We start from the raw sequence: 21,930 nt of genomic DNA on the forward strand, positions 1-21,930 counted from the left end.
CAATAGTTTCAAAGTTAACTTTATTACCCATAATACATACTTCTAAAAGAATGCCAGAATAGCTGAATTCATACACTTCACAAAAATTTATTGAGTTCCTCTTCTTTGTAGGTGCACTAGGAGAAATCACACAGTTCCCTACCTCAAGGCTCTCACAGCAAACAAATCTAAAAAAATGATCAAACTGTATACTTAACATTTGTGTACTTTAGGTAAATTATACCTCAATAAAAATATAAATAAAACCAATTTTGCTATATGCTATGGGCTTTTATAGGTCAAGAAAATTGATCTTTGGATTCTCATAACACATTTTTTTAAACAGGTTACTTATTTTAGATATTTATTTTTCCCTGAGTAGAATGGATTAATTACAATTAATGACATTGGATCAGTCTTGCCTCTTTTAAGCACAGGCCTTTACTGTAATCTGCTTCCAAACAATCCCAATAAAATCATTGATTTTAAGAGTCAAAAAGTTGCTCAGAGCCTTCTTCAGGGACTCTTAACTTTTTCTGCCACATGGATCCTTTGAAACTCTGATAAAAGCAAAGCTATAGACTTCCTCCCTGGAAATATACACATGCACCAAGATTTTGGGATAAACACAGCACTGAAAACCATGCAGGGACCCACTTAGGAACCCAAAGATCTCAAATTAAGATCCACTGAGATAACACAATCCTTTTCCTCCAGATGAAAACAATAGACCCAGGGAGAGAAAACAACCTGTTTAGGGGCTGAAGACAGAACCCAGCCTTCTGATACTGTTTACTCCACTGTCTCTTTAGATATCATTAGGTTCCCTTGGCCCCAAAAACTCCCATCTGTGGATCCCCTGAGTTTAGAAGAACTTCCATAGTACCTTGTAGACTACCTTTTATAATTGGAGTCACACCGGAAGCTGGTCAAAGTTTACCTTTTACTTATTGGAGAACAACAGGTACAAAGGAGAGTTCCTTATATTAAATTGGGACATTTTTCTCTTTTTTTCCTCAAAACCGCTAATGGAATTGAAAATTAAAATCCAGCAATAAAGGGTTTTCTTTTTAGTTTAATGAAATCAACTCTAAAATTTGCTTTAATTTATACTCTGAAATTTAAACTTTGTTCTTCGTTGATCTTTATAAAATCGGAAAGATTGAACTTACACTTTGCTCTGTGAATCTTTCAATGGTTTGTGACCAAACAATAAATTTCAACCCGACCCAGGAAATTTCTGCGACTTGTGCCCACTCAGTTTTGCAGTTTGGAACAGAATTCTTGCTCCCAATCGAAATAGAGACTGAGAGAAATGAAAGAGGACCCAGAAATCCTTTTCTTCTCTGTGAAAGGCCTGATCCTAAGTGGAGCAATCAATAAAGAAAAGGGTTCAAGCTGCAGCCTACAAATTTCTTAGAGTTTAATGTGTTCAGGATGAGGTGGAGAAATTACATAAACCTGTGAATAGACATGGAATAGAAGCCATGTGTATACGCATTCTGTCCCTAAAGGTTTTGCAAGGTACTTACTAAGCTATTCCTTCTGTGCAATCATCTTTTGTTTTTCTACTTGCATGGATGAAAGCCTACCTTCACTGAACACTTCACCTTATGTGCCAGCTATTGTTCTAAACCCATTACATTATTTAATCTTCACGACAATTCTTTAAGGTAGTCTTATTACTATGCCCATTTTAGAGATGAGCAAACAAGTTTTCAGGGGTCAAGAAATTTGAGCAAGTTCACATTAACTTGTAAATCACGAAATTGAGCATCAGATACAAGCATCTGGCTGCACTTCCTGAGTTTGTACGTCCTACTCTCATAAAACAAATAGAGATACATTGAAGACAGAAAGAATACTGTTGGCCGATTCCTCAGGCAATAATTTTTTCGATATTGTATTGTCACAGAAACCTCCAGCCTCTCTCATTGATGGACGGCAGGAGAGGCACATGGAGTGGACCAGTTTATAGCAGTAACGAGGCTGACGGGAAGACAGGGCAGGAGTGGGGTGGGGGCGTGGTTTTCGAAGCGTGTCGGGGGAACGAGAAGGCGCGGGTCGTAGGGGTCTCCCCTCTCTGCAGTCCCAGCATGGCTCCTGGACCTCTCTGGGCGGCTGCTGACCCCGACATCGCGGCGGCCCGCCCCCAGCGCCGCGCTGCCCAATCAGCGGCGCGGCCTGGTGCCCCGCCACTCCGCGCCGGCCATATAGGCCTTCTCCTGGCGCGCCTCCGCACCGCATTGGTGGACCGGCTCCCGGCCCGTCCATGGGCGTTGTGGCCGCCACCGCAGGTTCCGCCTCCCGTTCCCTCCGCCCTCAACGTACGTCGCACCGCCTCTCTGTAGCCGCCCGCGGAGCATCGCAGCCGGCTCGGGCCCCCGCCAGCCTCCCTCCTCGCGTCCCTCGGTGTCCTCCGCGGGCCGGCGCGATGCGGCTGGGCCCGAGGACCGCGGCTTTGGGGCTGCTGCTGCTGTGCGCCGCGGCGGCCGGCGCCGGCAAGGCCGAGGAGCTGCATTACCCGCTGGGCGAGCGCCGCAGCGACTACGACCGCGAGGCGCTGCTGGGCGTCCAGGTGAGGCGGCCAGGCCGGTGCTGGGAGGGCCGGGCCTCGCACCGCGGCTGCCGCGGGCTTTGTCCCGGGACAAAGAGGGGCGGCCGGGCGAGGCCTGGCAGGGGCGGCCTGACAATGGGGGCCGGGCGGCGCGGCACTCGCTCTCTGGGGGTCCTGGGGCCTGGAAAGCCTGAGGAGATAGCACGGCCCAAGAGCTGGATCCCTTCTACCCCTCAGATCATGGAGGGTGTGTAGGGGGTAGGGGCCTTGAAGTGCAGGTGCGGGTCACCCCGAAACCCTTTGGCAAGGGGGTCTTCTAGTAGCCCTGTTTTTCTCCACCATTTTGCCCCACTGATAGTAATGCTTGGCCCTCCTGTGTGTCGCTTCCCCCTAAAGGAAGATGTGGATGAATATGTTAAACTCGGCCACGAAGAGCAGCAAAAAAGACTGCAGGCGATCATAAAGAAAATAGACTTGGACTCAGATGGCTTTCTCACTGAAAGTAAGGACTGCCCTACACGACTAACAATGGAGACAAACACAAATATGTTAAGCAGGGGTGTCTGCTGAATGTATAGATTGCTAGTGTCCCAAGTTGGAAGTCCTGTGAGAAGGAGAAAAGGACATGGAGAATAGGTTTTATACCTACAAATCTTTAGACATTGAGAACCAAGTAAAACTCGGTGCTTTCTCCAGTTAATATAAACATCATTGACCCTGTACTCTATGTGCAAGTCACACCTTGAGACACCCTCTTTCTCACGTGACTTTTGTTAGTGTCAACAATATGATTTATTTTAGAGAAATATGCCCCAAAACTTTAAGGCAGTAAATGATTTATCGCTCTTTTGATATATGCTTCATTTAAATTTTAGGAATTTGCTTCTTTTTGTAAGCAAGTAGAAAAAGACCTGCTGCCTGTGAATTACGTTTATTACAACATTGTACCAAAATGTTAGAGCTGGTAGGGGCCTTAGGATCATCTTGTCCACATCACTTTGTAGAGATGAAGAAATGAAGCACAGGGATAAGTGCCTTCTAAAAATAAGTGGCAAAGCTGGACTAGAATCCAGGTATCCTGCTCTTAATTCAGGTTTTAATATCCTTCAGTTAAAAAAAAAAAAATCTGAGTGCTCTCAGGTAAATTCTGTAGTCAGAAATGAAATGCACAGACTATTAAAAGAATGTTCTAAATAAATTGCTGTGCAGTTGTCTCTCCCCATTGTTCAATTCAAATGATGTACCCTGTCAGCATTCCAAGTGGGTCCTCAGAAAAATTCAGGTTGTTACTGTGACTCTTAAGTTAGCTGTTTTTCTGTAACTCTCTTTTAAATACTGTTCACCATCAAGGAATTAAGTTGCTGGAGAAAATTAAAAACTGGTAAATTTAAGATGTGCTGTCAATGACATATTCACATTGGAACCCTCTGGAAGATTAAGGGCTTTTTTCTTCCACTTAATTAGACAATAATAACAAAACCTTTGAACTCTGATTATCCAATCTAATAATAAGTCAATCTTTGGTTATACTAGAGTAATCAAAGAACACAACACGTTGATTTGGGAGACTGTGTGGTACCTATCTGTCAAGACCTAGATATGTTCAAATATTTAATAGTAAGGTTTTAAGAAGTTTAAAGTTAGAAAAATTTTAGTCCAAATATTCATTATACAGATGAGAAGAAAAGCTTGAGATGGTAAACTACCCCCTGATGGCAAAGCTGAAGTGTGAACCCACATTTCTGATCTCTGTTCCATTCTGTTTTCTTCTATGCCATGGTGATCTCTTTGAATAAACTAGAAGAAAGACTCATGGTGCTTATGAAAGCCTTCATTCTACTTGAGAACCCTTAAGATAATTTTGGTAATTTGCTCTTTGAGGGCCAGGTCTGGAATCAGATGTTAAGAGGTAGCAAAACTCAGTAGGAGTTGGCTTTGAAGCCAAACAGGTTTGAATCTGGACTCTGCTATTTACTAATTGTGAAGGCTTGGACTTTTCTGAACCTCAGTTTCCTCACCTGTATAATAGTGGTGATTATAATTGCATTGTTTTGAAGATGAGAGGCAACATGTACAGAGGGACCTGATAAATGGTATACTCATGCTGTCCTCACAAATATTCGTGTTTGTCCCTTCCTTTGTTTCCTTTAATGTAGTTTAGTAAATATTTTCATGAATAGTTTTTTTTTTTTTTTTTTTTGAGGCAGAGTCTCACTCTTGTCACCCATGTTGGCATGCAGTGATGTGATCTTGGCTCACTACAGCCTCTGCCACCCAGGTTCAAGCGATTCTCCTGTCTCAGCCTCCCGAGTAGCTGGGATTACAGGCACTGGCCACCATGCCCGGCTACTTTTCGTATTTTTAGTAGAGACGGGGTTTTACCCGAGACCAGGCTGGTCTCGAAATCCAGACCTCAGGTGATCCGCCTGCCTCAACCTCCCAAAGTGCTGGGATTACAGGCGTGAGTCACTGAGCCCAGCCGAATAGATTTTTTAAAAGTTGATTCAAAAGTGAACATTTGAGTTTTAGAAACTTTTTTCCCATGCCTTCAGGTACCAAGTTAAGACAGACAGCTGTTGCAGGAAGGGCATAAATTGCTACCCATAACTTTGTTAAAATTTCCTCCAGATGTTTTAACGACATATTTAAAGGTAATATACTGAAGCAGTATTCTCAGTCACTTGAATACCTTTTCAGAATTTAGGCCATATCTACTTAACCATCTATTATTTTCTTAATTTAGTTTTAATTCAACTCACATAAAATTTATTTTAAAGGAAGACTTTATATCACCTTCATAAATAAAAAACTATTTTTTCTCATACACACTAAAATAAATAGCTATCAAGATATTTATGCTTCCTGAGAGATCTGTGGTAGTTAGCAAAGGTTTTCTGCAAGGTTTTGGGTAACATTTTTTTTAAAAGTTAAGTGCTATTTTGGCCAGTTGGTAATTCATTCGACAAATATTTACAGAGCCAGGAACTTTCCAGGCATTTGATGTACATCAGTGAACAGAACATACCCAAACTTTTATGGAGCTTACATTATATTTAGATCATATGTTATAGTATAGAAGCTCCGGCCAGGCATGGTGGCTTATGCCCGTAATCCCAGCAGTTTGGGAGGCCGAGGCAGGTGGATCACAAGGTCAGGAGTTCGAGACCAGCCTGGCCAACATGGTGAAACCCCGTCTCTACTAAAAATACAAAAAATTAGCCGGACGTGGTGGCGCATGCCTGTAGTTCCAACTACTCAGGAGGCTGAGGCAGGAGAATCGTTTGAACCGGGAAGCAGAGGTTGCAGTGAGCCGAGATCGCACCACTGCACACTCCAGCCTGGGTGAAAGAGCGAGACTCCATCTCAAAAAAAAAAAAAAAAAAAGCTTCATGAGCTCTTCTAAACAGCCTTTCCCACTTCCTACCCCATTTCTATTAATACAACTAGGCCAATTCTCAGTATTTGCAAACATCAAAGATTTTGCCTTTTCAGAGAAGGTTTGGAAATCCTTACTCTTAAGTATCAGAATTAACGTCACATGCGTTGTGTTCTGGGAAATTCTCATAGGTGAACTCAGTTCGTGGATTCAGATGTCTTTTAAGCATTATGCTATGCAAGAAGCAAAACAACAGTTTGTTGAATATGATAAAAACAGTGATGATACTGTGACATGGGATGAATATAACATTCAGATGTATGATCGTGTGATTGACTTTGATGAGAACACTGCTCTGGATGATGCAGAAGAGGAGTCCTTTAGGAAGGTGAGTTCATGTGCACAAGCTGTTTCTTTTGATCATATCAGTTCACTTTACCTTCCTGCATGAATGAGCACATTGAGGGCCTGAGGTCGTAAGCTGGATTGTCTTGTTCTCTAGGAAATCACCTGTTCCACTTCAGCAGTCATTTTGATGGTTTCCTTTCTGGCCAGATTTAGGACTCTTATTCTAGATTACCTACATGATTCTTCTATCTGTTTTTCTCAGCTGCATCGTTTAATTGTCCTCATTTCCAGAGTTGTTTTTTAAATGTGTTTTGAACGAGTATCTCAATATTTTAATATCATTGAATAATCAGTTTTATCTTTATTAAGAAGGCCATTATGGCCCATTGCCATTTTTAAACACATAGTTTTATATACTCACTTAAAAAAATCTGCGGGTTCCACATCTGTGGATTCAAACAACTGAGAATCGTAAGTATCCAAAAAAGTAAGTATTAAAAAAAAAAAAAAAAAACTGTGTCTCTATTCAACATATACAGAACTTTTTTCTCTTGATTATTCCTTAATATAGTATAACAATGATTTATTTCTCATTTAAGTTATAATTTATAAGTAATCTAGAGATGATTTAAAGCAGAGGTCCCCAACCTTTTTGGCACCAGGGACCAGTTTCATGGAAGACAATTTTTCCATGGGACAGTGTGTGGCGGGGGGGCGGGGAATGGTTTTAGGATGAAATTGTTCCACCTCAGATCAGCAGGCATTAGGTTCTCCTAAGGAGTGCGCAACGAAGATCCCTCACTTGTATGGTTCACAATAGGGTTTGCACTCCTATGAAAATCTAATGCCACCCCTGATCTGACAGGAGGCAGAGCAGAGCTCAGACGGTAATGCCTGCCACTCACCTCTTGCTGTGTGGCCCAATTCCTAACAGGCCATGGACCAGTACCCGTCCGTGACCCAGGGATTAAGGGTCTGTGATTTAAAGTATTCAGGAAGATGTGTGTAGGCTATGTGCAAATACTGCACCATTTTATATCAGGGACTTAAGCATTCTCAGATTTTGATAGGGAGGTCTTGGAACCAATTTCCCAGGAATGTGTGAGGGAGGACTGTGTAACAAACTGACCATTGTAACCATTTTAAAGTGTACAGTTCAGTAATGTTAAGTACATTCATGGTGTTGTGCAACCAATCTCCCCAACTCTTTTCATCTTACAGAGCGGAAACTCTACCCATTAAACAATAACTCCCCATTCCCTCCTCCCACTAGCTCCTGTCAACCACTGTTCTACTTTTTGTCTCTGATTTTGGCTACTCTAGGTACCTCATCTAAGTAGAATCATACGTCGTATTTGTCTTCTTGTAACTGGCTTATTTTTACTTAACATAGTGTCTTCAAGATTCTTCCATTTTGTAGCATGCATCAGAATTTCCTTCCTTTTTAAGGCAAAGTAATATTCTGTTGTATGTACAGGTTGAGTATCCCTAATTCCAAAATCAAAATGCTCTTAAATACGAAACTTTTGGAGCACTGACACGACACTCAAAAGAAATGCTCATTGAAGCATCTTGGATTTGGGATTTGCAAATCTCTATGGGATCCTGCTTTCCATTGTTTTGGGTATATACCTGGAAGTGATACTGCTGGATCATACGGTAATTCTATTTTTAATTTTTTGAGAAACCACAGTACCATTTTTCATAGTGAGTACACCCTTTAAAATTACTCCTTTTTCTTTTCTTTTTTTTTTTTTTTTTTGAGACAGTATCTCACTCTGTTGCCCAGGCTGAAGTGCAGTGGTATGATCTCGGCTCACTGCCTCCTGGGCTCAAGCAGTCCTCCCAACACAGCCCCCCAAGTAGCTGGGATTTCAGGCTCGAGCCACCACGCCCATCTAATTTTTGTATTTTTTGTAGAGTTGAGGTTTTACCATCTTGCCCAGGCTAGTCTTAAACTCCTGAGGTCAAGCGATTTACCCACCTCAGCCTCCCAAAGTACTAGGATTACAGGTGTGAGCCACCACACCTGGCCCCAAATTACTCATTTTTTGAAAATTTAGTATCTCTATGAGTTCTAATGTGTCTCATGGTTTAATTTGTTGAAATATATGCTTCTTAAGCAGAGCTGAGAAAGACTAATTTAATTTAGGAATTAGGAACTTTTTAACACTTCTAGGAAGTCTATTAAACTAAAAGTATATCAACAGAAATGACTGTGAGCTTGAGAAATTGCTATATCAAATACATTTGTATTTCAAAGCTAATTTTAAAGAATTAAAATCTTTTTTATAGGTACATGATGGTTGTATTATACATACTTACAGAGTACATGTGATATTTTGATATCACACAAACATATAATATAATGATCAAATCAGGGTAATTAGAGTATCACCAAGAATTTTTTTAAGATAGTTTTTATGTGTAGAAAAAAATAAAAATGAAATCAAACATGCTGTTGCAAACTGTCCCAAAATATTAGTCAAGGGTGCTTGGAAAATATTCAAGGCTCTTCTGTTTCTTAACTTATCCTGTTTTGGTATATACCTTTTAATTTTTATTGTGGCCATAATTTATTGTATTAAACAATATGGTATAACAATGATTTACTCCTCATTTAAATTGTAATTTGTATTATAAGTAATCTAGAAATGATTTAAAATATTTGGGAAGATATGTGTAGGTTATTCGCAAATACTGTGCCACTTTATATCAGGGAATTGAGCATCCTTGGGTTTTGGTATCCGAGGGAGGTTCTGGAACCAATTTCTCACAAATATGGAGGGAGGAGCGTATAACAAATGTACTATTGTAACCATTTTAAAGTGTACCATTCAGTAGTGTTAAGTACATTCACAGTGTTGTGCAGCTAATCCCCGGAACTCTTTTCATCTTGCAAAGCTGAAACTCTGTACCTGTTAAACAACACCCCATTCCCTCCTTGGTAAATGCGTTCTAAGTGTGCTATTTATTTAGAATCATATTGGCCGCTTGAACTCTGTAAGCCACCACTAACTGTAAGTTGGTTAATTCTCTGCTAATAACTACAGCATCAATGTGGAGGTTTGGGGCTCCATCCTCAGAGCCAGTCTGCTTAGCTTCACATTTAGCTCCAGCACTTCACAGTTGTGTAACTTTGGGTAAGTTATTAAACTTTCATGTGCCTCAATTTCCTCATCTCCAAAAATGAGGATAATAATTCCCATTCAGGCCAGGTGTGGTGGTTCACACCTGTAATCTCAGCACTTTGGGAAGCCAAGGTGGGAGAATCACTTGAGCCCAGGAGTTCAAGAACAACTGGGCAATGTGGCAAGACCCCGTCCCTATGGATACATTTTCCTCTTAAAAATTAAATCCTAACTAATCTAAAGCTGTATAGTTAACAAATGCCCAAACAAAATTTAAAAATTAGATGGACATGATGGTCCATGCCTGTGATCCCAGCTATTTGGGAGGCTGAGGCAGGAAGATTGCTCGACCCCAGGCAGTCAAGGCTGCAGTGAGCCATATTTATGCCACTACACCGCAGCCTGGGCAACAGAGAGACCCCGTTTCTAAAAATAAATAAATAAATAAATAAATAAAAATTTCCTCTTTATTTAGGATTATAATAGTGTGGATAAATAGTAATAAATGGTAGCAGTTGGAGGGGCAAGCAGTTCTGTTTTGATTTAAAAGAATATTACTGAAGAAAGCATTTATAGTTCACATAAATTTATATTTAATCAACTTTTTAAAACTTTATGCATTTGTTAACTATCAGCTTTAGATTAGTTAGGATTTTATTTTTTAACGGGAAAATGTATCTTTTGTTTTCTTTTTATTTGGGTATTCATTCTATAGTGGACTAAAGTGAGTAAAAATCAGTCTTTTTGCTACTTGTAAATACTAAAGGAAAAACAAGTAGTGATAATGAGATTTGGGATCATCTGTCTATTAAGTATCCTCATTTACTATAGGAATTAACTTATCTTAAACCAACGTAACTTATCTAAAATCAAAGCATGGTATGGTATGATTTCCCTTCCTAGGAACAACAGAGAAGTTAAATACAGTATTTTAAAATCTTGCTGGAATTAGATTCTAATTGTGTTTTCTATTTTTATTTTTGTGTTACTCAAAAGACTTAATTACTATCCCATTAAAAAATAAGAAGTGCATGTTCCTGTATTCTTAGAAGGGGGTGATGTAATAGATGGTGCTGAGAAGAAAATCTTCACTTTGAAGAGATACATGACTCATAAATTGTTTATGAACAGTTCTTTTAAAAGGTGTCTGGTTCTAATTCTGTGTTCTCCACCAGCTACTTAGAACGTGTTGATTATAACACTGTGCTTTTAAAGGATGAATTAGATGAATCTTAACAGCCTAAAAGAATAGATCGATCCCTAAAATGAACACTTCAATGGGAGTCCTTTGGGTTATTTTTTTTTTTGACAGCCTAGAAATATGTCTCTATCTTCACGGAGTTCTAATCATATGTTTTTAGAATTTGGTATAAGTAACTTCCTGTGTGTATGTGTAGTCCCAGCTGCTCAGGAGGCTGAAGTAGGATTGCTTGAGCCCAGGAATTTGAGGCCAGTCTGGACAACATAGTGAAACCTTGTCCCTTTAAAAAAAAAAAATAACATCCTAAAAATTGATGTGGAGTGTAAAGATGAACCCAGAAACCATATGCATTATTTTTCAAAATAAAAAATAAAGGATGAGGAATGAATCAGTCTCAAAGTTATAGACTAAACACTATACCATAAATAAAATAATCATAAAAAGTAATTGGATATGTGAATAAAATAAAGTTTTCTATAAGAAAGTCTGTTAACAAAAGTCAGCTTGATATCTGAACTTCACCTTTTTTTTTTTTTTTTTGAGAGGGAGTCTCGCTCTGTCACCCAGGCTGGAGTGCAGTGGCGCAATCTTGGCTCACTACAGTCTGAGCCTCCCAGATTCAAACAATTCTCCTGCCTCAGCCTCCTGAGTAGTTGGGACTATAGGCACATGCCACCATGCCTGGCTGATTTTTTTTTTTTTAGTAGAGACTGAGTTTCACCACGTTGGTCAGGCTAGTCTCAAACTCCTGACCTCAAGTGATCGCCTGCCTTGGCCTCCCAAAGTGCTGAGATTACATGCATGAACCACCATGCCCAGTCTGAATTTTATCTTATATTTAATAAGTTTTCATATAGAGAATAAAGATAACCCTTTCAGGCTGTGAAATGCCTGAAGAAGCATTTCTTTATAATGTAAAGAACAGTTATAGTCAACACAGGATAATTAAAGTTTGGGGATCTATCTGGCAAAAGTTCAAGTGTTTTTTGTTTTGTTTTTGTTTTGAGACAGAGTCTTGCTCTGTCACCCAGGCTGGAGTGCAGTGGCGCAATCTTGGCTCACTGCAACCTCTGCCTCCCAGGTTCAAGCAATCGTCCTGCCTCAGCCTCCCAAGTAGCTGGGACTACAGGTGTGTGCCACTATGCACAGCTAATTTTTTAGTAGAGATGGGGTTTCACCATGTTGGCCAGGCTGGTCATGAACTCCTGACCTCAGGTGATCTGCCCACCTCGGCCTCCCAAAGTGCTAGGATTACAGGCGTGACTGCTGAATGCGCATGTATAAGCAGTATTTGTTTACGTAAGATATAACCTTGCATGTGGCTAATCAGAATTTTTAAGGCCTAGTCATTTGTTCTAGTATCACACATTATATATTTCCTCATGTAGAATCATTAGTCTACCAAAAGATGGCAGTTTTGTTCCTCACAAGTTTCTGTTGTAATCTAAAAATAAATGATTATGGTAGCTTTTTTATTACTGTACCTAACACTTTTTACCCTCTACTAGAATACAAGGTTTTTATATAGAAGAACAAAAAAGAGTGTTGAAGTTTTATGAAACTGACCATCTTTTTTGTTATTTTTTTAGGAATTTGCCACTTTGTAAAAAACAGTCTTTCTGTTTTTGGCTTCTTCGATTTAATGTGAGCTGTTCTTATTTTGTGTTCTTCAAATGGCCGTGAAATGTGAACCAGAAAAAGCTACCCCCTTCACTTTTTTTTTTTTTTTTAAAGAAATCTCAGCTTGTTGAAAGAGATCCTTTCTTTCCATAGGCAAATTTGGCCAAATTTAGCTCTTCTCCTGAAACATGGACCTTTTTGCTCCAAAGTGAAGGGTTCTTTCATAAGGAAATCAAAGCACTTGGTATTTTGAATAATGGTTTATTCAAAAAGAACTTGATTGACTCAGCAGAGTACCTCAAATTCTTGTTTGTCTGCTTTTACCATGTTAAACCTGAACATAAAATGCAAATTATTTGGTCTAGTTATTTAACATTTTGAAACATTAAGTTAAAAGGAGCTATTTGGAAACAAGTTATTATTTTTTCTTTTCTGTCATGATTGGGTGAATATAACTAGCTTGTAGAGTCTAGATGTTAATAAAACAAATTCTTTGGGGAAAGAGGTGCGCCTCTCTGCTGTAAATCAGTAATTGTAAAAGAACTAGTGTTTAAGTAAATGACTGCTACCTGACCTCTATTATTCTAGAAAACTGAAAAGGGTATTTTTATTCAGTAGGGAAACACTTAAAAGCTTCTAAAATATTTGAAATTGTGCTTTAAAAAAATGCACAGTTTAATACATATCAGTTTATAGGAAGGAAAGCTATTCCCAGAAATTCTCAAAACAGAAATTATACAGGATTAGCAATATAGCATTATTGGCTCCCAAGGCTCTTGGTTACAGAATTACCATTGAAAATTTTATCAAAAGCAGCCTTGTCCCTGATAGCTGCCGAATCATTTTTAAAAAGGGGGGGTGGATGGGAAGATGGGAGAGAAAGTAGAAAAGGATGTGTGTTTATTAAACCTCAACATGGGATCCATTTAAACTTTTATGTATTTATATCTGAATATACAGAATTAACACTATAAAGAGCCTGCTAAGACTAGACTTCCAGGCTGAGCATGGTGACTCACGCCTGTAGTCCCAGCATTTTGGGAGGCTGTGGCAGGTGGATAGCCTGAGTTCAGGAGTTTGAGACCAGCCTGGGCAACACAGTGAAACCCCATCTCTATCAAAAATACAAACAATTAGCTGAGTGTGGTGGCACATGCCTGTGGTCCCCACTACTTGGGAGGCTGGGGTGGGAGGATCACTTGAACCTGGGAGGTGGAGGTTTCAGTGAGCTGAGATTGCACCACTGTACTCCAACCTGGATGACGGAGTGAGACCTCATCTCCCCACCCCCCAAAAAAGAAAAGATTTCCAAATATTAGGTACATATACTAATATTATGAGATTCTCAACATAAGAAGACTTTTTCTGAAACAATAATATATTTTTGAAAAGTCACTTAGAGGACCAGAAACAATTTTTAAAAGCTCTACCAAGATTTAATACATGGTATAAATTTATTGACTTTTGGGCATTCAAAAAAGTATTGAGATTAATTATTAAAGTAGACTGTATAGTACTGTAGAAAGAATAGGGAGGATCCAAGTTCAGTAGTTTTGTTTGTTTTTTGAGTCAGGGTCTTGCTATGGTATGAAGGCTGGCCTTGAACTTCTGGGCTCATGCAGTCTTCCCAAGTTGCTGGAACTACAGGCGTGTGCCACTATGCATGCTCAGTATTTTTTAGCTGTATTTCTGACTTTTATCAAATCATTCAATCTGCTTTTCTATCAATAATAGTATATAACACTAAATACTTAATACTTAAGGTTTATTAATTGTGTGGTAGGGATTCTCATCCCAATTGCTTATTAGAGATTTTTATCCCAGTTTGATAGATGAGGAAACCAGAGAGGTTAAGCAGTTTGCGCTGACACCACAGCTAGTAAGTGACATTGCTGGAATTCAGGCCTGGGTCTATGTGGCTCTAGAGCTTGTGAGTCTGTCCTGCCTCTAATACATGTATTTGTGTAGCTTACCTTCAAAGGGAGGATGTGAAGATAAATGAGATAATGGATGGGAATGTACTTTAAATTTCACATAGTTTGTATTTTTCAAAGTATTTAAAATGATGTGGTATACTAATGAGAAATTTTAATTTTCAAAGCTTCACTTAAAGGACAAGAAGCGATTTGAAAAAGCTAACCAGGATTCAGGTCCCGGTTTGAGTCTTGAAGAATTTATTGCTTTTGAGCATCCTGAAGAAGTTGATTATATGACGGTAAGAAAGAAACATTTTTAAGAGAATTATTGAGTAACCAAAACTTTAAAAAATATATTTAAAATTTTTGTGGGTACATAGTAGGTTTATATGTTTATGGGATACATGAGGTTTTTTTTTTTTTGAGACGGAGTATCGCTCTGTCGCCCAGGCTGGAGTGCAGTGGGGCGATCTCGGCTTACTGCAAGCTCCGCCTCCTGTGTTCACGCCATTCTCCTGCCTCAGCCTCTCCGAGTAGCTGGAACTACAGGCGCCCGCACTACACGTGGCTAATTTTTTGTATTTTCAGTAGAGACGGGGTTTCACCGTGGTCTCAATCTCCTGACCTCGTGATCCGCCCGCCTTGGCTCCCCAAAGTGCTGGGATTATAAGCGTGAGCCACCGCGCCCGGCCGAGATGTTTTGATACAGGCATGCAATGTGAAATAATCAGATCATAGACAATGAGGTATCCATCCCCTCAAACTTTTATCCTTTGTGTTACTAACAATCCAGTGAACACTCTTTTAGTTATTTTAAAATGTATAATTAGTTATTACTGACTATAGTCAACCCTGTTATGCTGTCAAATAATAGATCTTACTCATTCTTACTGTTTTTTTTTGTACTCATTAACCGTTCTCAGCGCCCCCTTCCCCAACACTTCCCAGTCTCTGGTAACCATCCTTCTACCCTCTATGTCCATGAGTTCAATTGTTTTGATTTTTAGATCCCACAAATGAGTGAGAACATGCGATGTTTGTCTTTCTGTGCCTGGCTTATTTCACTTAATATGATCTCCAGTTCATCCATGTTGTTGCGTGGATCAACATGTTGTTGCAGGATCTCTTTCTTTTTTATGACTGAATAGTACTCCATTGTGTATATGCACATTTTCTTTATCCATTCATCTGTTGATGTACACTTGGGTTGCTTCCAGATCTTGGCTTTTGTGAACAGTGCTACAACAAACATCAGAGTGCAGATATTTCTTTGACATAGTGGTTTCCTTTCTTTGGGGTATATACCCAGCAGTGGCATTGCTGGATCATATGGTAGCTCTGTTTTTCGTTCTTTGAGGAACCTCCAAACTGTTCTCCATAGTGGTTGTATGAATTTACATTTCCAAGTAACCAAAACTTTAAAACCTGTTCATTAAGTTGTTAAAATGAATTGTATAACCAGAATTTTAAGAGATACACAGATTTAAAATGATCCTAATTCTCCCCACTTAAAATTAGGAGTGGTAAGGAGGCTTTCTGGTGGTGACGAAGTTGCTTATTGGGAGGGAGAAGGTGAAGGACTGAAGTTTTAAATCTCCGTACTATGTATGAGCAGCATGCTTCCTCAGGCTATTTTCTCTCTCATAACTGTGTTACCTTCAGTGCCTTCCTTATCCTTTTGTAGCTTTCAGACTTTTTTTTGGTTTTTCAATGTTAGTAATACTAGGATTTCTGTTTAATTTTACAACATCACTTATGAAAGCTTTTGGTTTGGAAAAACATGTTTGGATTCTTCTTCCTAGGGTTGGTAGGGGTGCGGCTGCTAGTAACTAGTAATGTTTTTGCAATTTTAAGCATAATGAGTCCTCTCATCCCTTTAGTATTTAAAATAAGTACCAGTTTTTCAAAACTTGTTGAATTGTAAGTTTAACTCAACAAACATTAATTGAGTCCCTATTATGACTTGGCCAAGCTTGAAAGCATAAACCATCACGTTGGGAAATAAAGACTAATGTAACAAATAGCTTTTTAAAAAAGAGACTAAACATTTATATTGAAGTCTGTTGCATGACATCAGCCTCCAGCTATGTGGCTTGGTTCCCTGGATATTTCAAAGAAGGAAGATATAGCTTTTTGTTTAATGTGTCATGGTAGACCCTGCTGCCTTGCATAACAAGGCTGCAGATACATTTTTCTCCATAGCTCAGTGGTAAGACACTGTCATTAATACCACTTCTCTTGCCATTGTGAAGCTTCTAATTTCTCATTGGCACAAAATACATGACCCAGTTTAAGAACAGTGCTGGGTGTAATTTAAGTACCAAAATTAAGTTGGGACAAGCTAATTGAGCCCAAGAATGACAGGCAAAGGTTGCTAGATCTTGATTCTCTGGAGAATAAGGAACAATTGAAGACAAAAGAGAGGAATTACCAGTAAAAGCCATGAAATAATTTAGGCATAATGTGATACGGCCCAGAGCTCTGTCTGGCAATTGAATGAAATAGATTTGAGCAAGATTTTGAAGAAAGCACATGCAGGAATGTTGACTCACTAAGTAAGTGTTAAGGGAAGGTAAGAGTCAGAGATGGGCCAGGCATGGTGGCTCACACCTGTAATCCCAGCACTTTGGGAGGCCAAGGCAGGAGGACAGCTTGAGGCTAGAGTTCAAGACCAGCCTGGACAACATAGCAGACCTTGTCTCTACAAAAAAGTTTAGCCAGGTGTGGTGGCATGCACCTGTGGTCCTAGCTACTTGGGAGACTGAGGTGAGAGGATCACTTGAGTCCAGTAGTTTGAGCCTATGGAGCCACTACTATTGTGCCGCTGCTCTCTAGCCTGGGTGACAGAAGGAGATCTTATCTTAAAAAAAAAAGGCGGGGGGAGGGCTAGGTGGGGTGGCTCATGCCTGTAATCCCAGCACTTTGGGAGGCTGAGGCTGGCAGATCATCTGAGGTTAGGAGTTCGAGATCAGCCTTGCCAACATGGCAAAACACTGTCTCTACTAAAAATATAAAAGTTAGCTGGATGTGGTGGCATATGCCTGTAGTCCCAGCTGCTCGGGAGGCTGAGGCAGGAGATTTGCTTGAACCCGGGAAGCAGAGGTTGCAGTGTGCTGAGATCACACCATTGTACTCCAGCCTGGGCTACAGAGCAAGACCCCATCTGAAAAAAAAAGGAGATAGGAAGATATTGAGGAAAGTACTGAAACAGCTGGCCATTGAACAGGTCATCTTTAGGGAAAAGGATTGGTTGTTTGATAAGAAGCTTTGATAAGAGGGAGGAACAGATTTGGGGGCAGTTTGGGATGGATAGGGCTAGGTTTGCTGAAAGGGAAGCAAGGAGGTTGAGGTATAATGGCGGGCTGGTACATTTTAGATCTAGAGGCAGAACAGCAGTTCTAAGGTAAGGGCTCTTTTAGGGTTCATGGATTGGAGGGCAAATGAAGTTAAAGACAAGGGTAGTATAAGATGCTTTTCTTGAGAGGGAGAGATGGGCAGAAAATAGCATGAGAGTAACGCTGAGGTTGTTTATGAGAGTGAAAGTGGAGTTCTTCACAATACCAGAAGCTTAAGGATGTTGAATTTAAAGCTACGTAGTACTTCAGGTTTTATTCTTGCTTCTAAATTCCAGTGTTTAGAAGGATTGTCTTGAAGATATGGACAACCAAAGTGATTTTTCCTGTATAAGTACCTTACTAGCTGATTGCACCACTAGAGCTCCAAAAATTATCATTTATTTCTAAAGAAGTTCTGTAGTAGAATTGAATCAGATGGCAGTGGGACTGAACATTTTGTAACTTTTTTTTTCTTTTTTAATGAACGTGGAATAGGAATTTGTCATTCAAGAAGCTTTAGAAGAACATGACAAAAATGGTGATGGATTTGTTAGTTTGGAAGAATTTCTTGGTGATTACAGGTGGGATCCAAGTAAGTCACCTGGGAGAATGTGAAAAGAGAAAAGGAAAGACTTTGAAAGACAGCCTTGCTCATTGAAAGCTCTCTTCGACAGGAACTGTAACAGGAAATGTAACGAGGATCTGTGTCTGATCCTACTTATTTCGTTAACTGTAGTACAAGTTCAACAAATGGATTTATAGCTTATCTGAGAACGCTGTCTTGCTTACTTTTACTTCCATGTGTAGAGTCAAACATTTTTCTTTCTTTTCAAACAAATCTAATTTTATTATCAGTTTAAATGGGGAAGGAAGTAAGGTAGATATTTTTAAACAAAATCCTGTGCTGTTGCAGGTGGATCTTAAAAGAGATAGAAACATAAAACACTACAAATACTGGTGTAAACACAGTATCAGAAGCTTAGTAGAAGGTGAATAAGTGTTTGAAATTAAGAGTTTGCTTTTATGTAAGCAGCTGTTTTTTCAGAATTGTTGCTTAAAGACACCAAACAATGCAATTTTTAAATTGGTCACCAGTTTTACTTATTCTGATTGTCACTTTAAAATTACACATGGCTTTACTTTGTGAAAACATGTAAGAAACTTTGTATAGAAACATGATATATAGTAAAACATTACCCACCTCACATCTGGGAAAACTAGATATCAGAACAAATAGCAGTTAACAAAATTACTAGTTTATGAAAACATCCAATGATTTTAAAACTGGGTTATTTAGACTTGTGTCACTTTTGAAAATTACTATATATTTGTACTTATGTCATGACTTTTCAATTAAGTAGTTCTGTTTTATTGGGTTTTCTTTAGTAAACTTTAAATTCACTTCCTTTATTCTAGGGATATACCAAACTTCTTATTGGATACATGTGATATTCTTGTGTATGTATATTTGTGTTTTTTTATATTAAGCTGCAAATGAAGATCCAGAATGGATACTTGTTGAGAAAGACAGATTCGTGAATGATTATGACAAAGATAATGATGGCAGGCTTGATCCCCAAGAGCTGTTACCTTGGGTAGTACCTAATAATCAGGGCATTGCACAAGAGGAGGTAAGTGTTACAGAACAACTGTTTCTCTCCACCCCCTCCCCCCGAATTTGGTGCTGTTGATAGGAAAAGACGTTCAAAATCTTAAGCCAAAGAAAGAAGTAATGGAGTTATTTGGGATTGATGCATTGCTATGTTTTGAATTTACGAACTGTTTTAGATTGTCAGGGAGACAAGGAAGTTAAGATTGTGTCATGTATTAATTTGAGAGTACAGTGAATAGAATAATAGTTTGTATTTACCTAGAGGGACTCAAAGTAGGTTATAGTAATTTTTCATTGCCTTGATATATCCTGGATTGGATTTGAGTGGAGAGAGACAGAACCCAGCAGAAATGAAGAAAGGAGATAATGGGAAAAGCAGTAGACAGACCTAGTTACAACGTGTAACATTTTTAGATACTTAAACAATAATGAGTACTTGTACACCTGGATGATTTTGACAAGTCAAATCACATTAAATTGTGAACATCTTGCTGAAAATACTTATTACACTTGACACTTTTTTGTTTTATTTTGAAGGCGCTTCATCTAATTGATGAAATGGATTTGAATGGTGACAAAAAGCTCTCTGAAGAAGAGATTCTGGAAAACCCGGACTTGTTTCTCACCAGTGAAGCCACAGATTATGGCAGACAGCTCCATGATGACTATTTCTATCATGATGAGCTTTAATCTCCAAGCCTGTCTCAGTAGAGTACTGGCTCCTTTTATAATTTGTTACCAGCTTTACTTTTGTGATAAAATATTGATGTTGTATTTTACACTCTTAAGTCTTAACCACAGTCAGAATTATCTTAATGTAGATTATAATTTTGGTCTTTTAGGAAAAAAAACAAAAATCTGATATTTATTTCAAAACGTATTGAAGCAACAAAACATTAATATTGTGCCATATGACAACAAAGTCTTTCCTAAATACTCCATCTGTTTAGTACTGTATTGTGGAATATTTGAGTTCTATTTCCATACTTGAAAACATGGAGGATTTTAGAGATGCCTGAACAATATTATTTAAGTAGTATGTGACTGAGCTATAAATTTTTATTTTTGTTCTAAGTAGATTTAATTTGGGAACTGACAGGACAATGTTTTTAGGTTTAGCATTTTGTTTAAAAACCTTTAAAGAAACCTTTAGAAGAACTTAGACCTCACATATTAATGTTGAGAAGTTCTGCTTAATTTTAAAATGGTTTCTATAAAGGGTTTTATTGTATGAAATAGAACTTTATATTTTTGCATATGTATAGATAGTAATTATATTTAATGTATAACTATAGCATTATGGTGAGTGGAATTTGACATTGTCCAAACCTTTTTCATTTTTGAGTGATTAAAAATGAAATGTCCTATCTTTTTATATGTTTGTTTGCTTTTCTTTAACTTTCAGATAAATCTTGAATTTAGCATAGGTTTTGTGGTATTGTACATTATCTTGCCTCATCCATTCCTTTATGTGGATAGTTCCCAAAGCTGTCAAATTATTCTTGCTGCATTTTCTTATTTTTTTTTAAATAAGAGAATCATGTTATAATATAATTGAATGTGCACCTGACACATTTTAATAATTGGTCTTGTAGCAAATGTGGTTTTGCTCTTTGGGGCTATAAATAATCTTGAGTAATGCAGGTTGGAATTACCAATAGAGCTGGTCAGATATCAACAGTAGAGCTCAATATCAATTTTACTGAAATTAAAATCATACTTGATAAGCATGATAATCAATTTTAACCTAATTCAGTAGGTCAACTTATTTAACTTTGGTGGAGGTGGGATAGGGAAAAGTGAAGGGAGGAATTAATTTTTTTCTAGTTCTGATATACAGAGATCGTTTTTCATTCTTTTTTTGTGTGTGTGACGGAGTCTTGCTCTGTGGCCCAGGCTGGAGTGCAGTGGCACCATCTCAGCTCACTGCAAGCTCCGCCTCCTGGGTTCACGCCATTCTCCTGCCTCAGCCTCCCGAGTAGCTGGGACTACAGGTGCCTGCCACCACACCCGGCTAATTTTTTTGTATTTTTAGTAGAGACCGGGTTTCACCATGTTAGCCAGGATGGTTTCCATCTCCTGACCTTGTGATCAGCCCACCTCAGCCTCCCAAAGTGCTGGAATTGCAGGCGTGAGCCAATGCACCCGGCCTCTAGTTTTTCATTCTTTAAATCACTTTTATTTGTGGGTGAAGAGGTCAGCTATGCATTCTCTTAATCACTTTCCAGGCTAAAGTTGTCTCATATACAGCACACTGGGGGCTCAACAAGTACCTATGACTATTTGAGAAGACATGAAACTCTTCTCTGATAGAATTGACTGCACCTATATACTTCTCTACTGCCGCATCTTTGCTGATGTGAGGTGTGCTTGCAAATTGTAAGCTTCCACACCTTAATGACTGCTTGCTTACTTGGATATCTACGTGGTTTTCATTTTAACCTACAATATATGTCTGGCTATAGCAGTTTTAGAATTACAGATTTACCACTATCACTCATCTGTCATTTGTCAGACTCACTGAAGCTGGCATATTTGAAATCACCAGTTTGACTAGTATGTTAGCTATTTGTTTTTCTCTCTAGCTTCTCCAAAATCTATGCCAGAATAGATCATCAGATATGGATTCTATTTCAATCCTTTGCAGAAATGCAATGTCTGTACTACTTTCCTTCCTAGCATAAAGAAAACACTTCCCAGCCCTCTTGTAGGTAGGCGATGGCTAGTTCTGACCAGTTAAACATGGGTGGAAGTAGTGTGTGTCACTATCAGACTATCTCATGACAAACCCTTTTGCTCTGCCACAGCACTGTGCAGGAGGCCTCAGCAGAAATGGTGCAGCCACAAGATCAAGG

General features: G+C 38.9%; 1 protein-coding gene across 1 annotated transcript; it reads left to right on the forward strand.

Moving 5' to 3' along the window:
• Window positions 1-998: 998 nt before the first annotated feature.
• On the forward strand, window positions 999-20,450 carry RCN2 (reticulocalbin 2). Its single transcript, XM_002825708.4, has 7 exons — window positions 999-2,557; window positions 2,933-3,038; window positions 6,104-6,300; window positions 14,314-14,427; window positions 17,959-18,055; window positions 18,952-19,094; window positions 19,613-20,450. The coding sequence occupies exons 1-7, from the start codon at window positions 2,252-2,254 to the stop codon at window positions 19,763-19,765; spliced, it is 1,116 nt and encodes a 371-aa protein (XP_002825754.2). The 5' UTR covers window positions 999-2,251; the 3' UTR covers window positions 19,766-20,450.
• Window positions 20,451-21,930: the final 1,480 nt, after the last annotated feature.

This window comes from Pongo abelii, chromosome 16, assembly GCF_028885655.2.
Source record: "Pongo abelii isolate AG06213 chromosome 16, NHGRI_mPonAbe1-v2.0_pri, whole genome shotgun sequence".
Taxonomy (NCBI): domain Eukaryota; kingdom Metazoa; phylum Chordata; class Mammalia; order Primates; family Hominidae; genus Pongo; species Pongo abelii.

Coding starts and splice junctions, on each gene's coding strand:
- RCN2 (XM_002825708.4), top strand. CDS start 2,252: ATGGGCGTTGTGGCCGCCACCGCAGGTTCCGCCTCCCGTTCCCTCCGC. Junction 14,428..17,958: donor AAGAAGTTGATTATATGACG/GTAAGAAAGAAA, acceptor AACGTGGAATAG/GAATTTGTCATTCAAGAAGC. Junction 19,095..19,612: donor AGGGCATTGCACAAGAGGAG/GTAAGTGTTACA, acceptor TTTATTTTGAAG/GCGCTTCATCTAATTGATGA.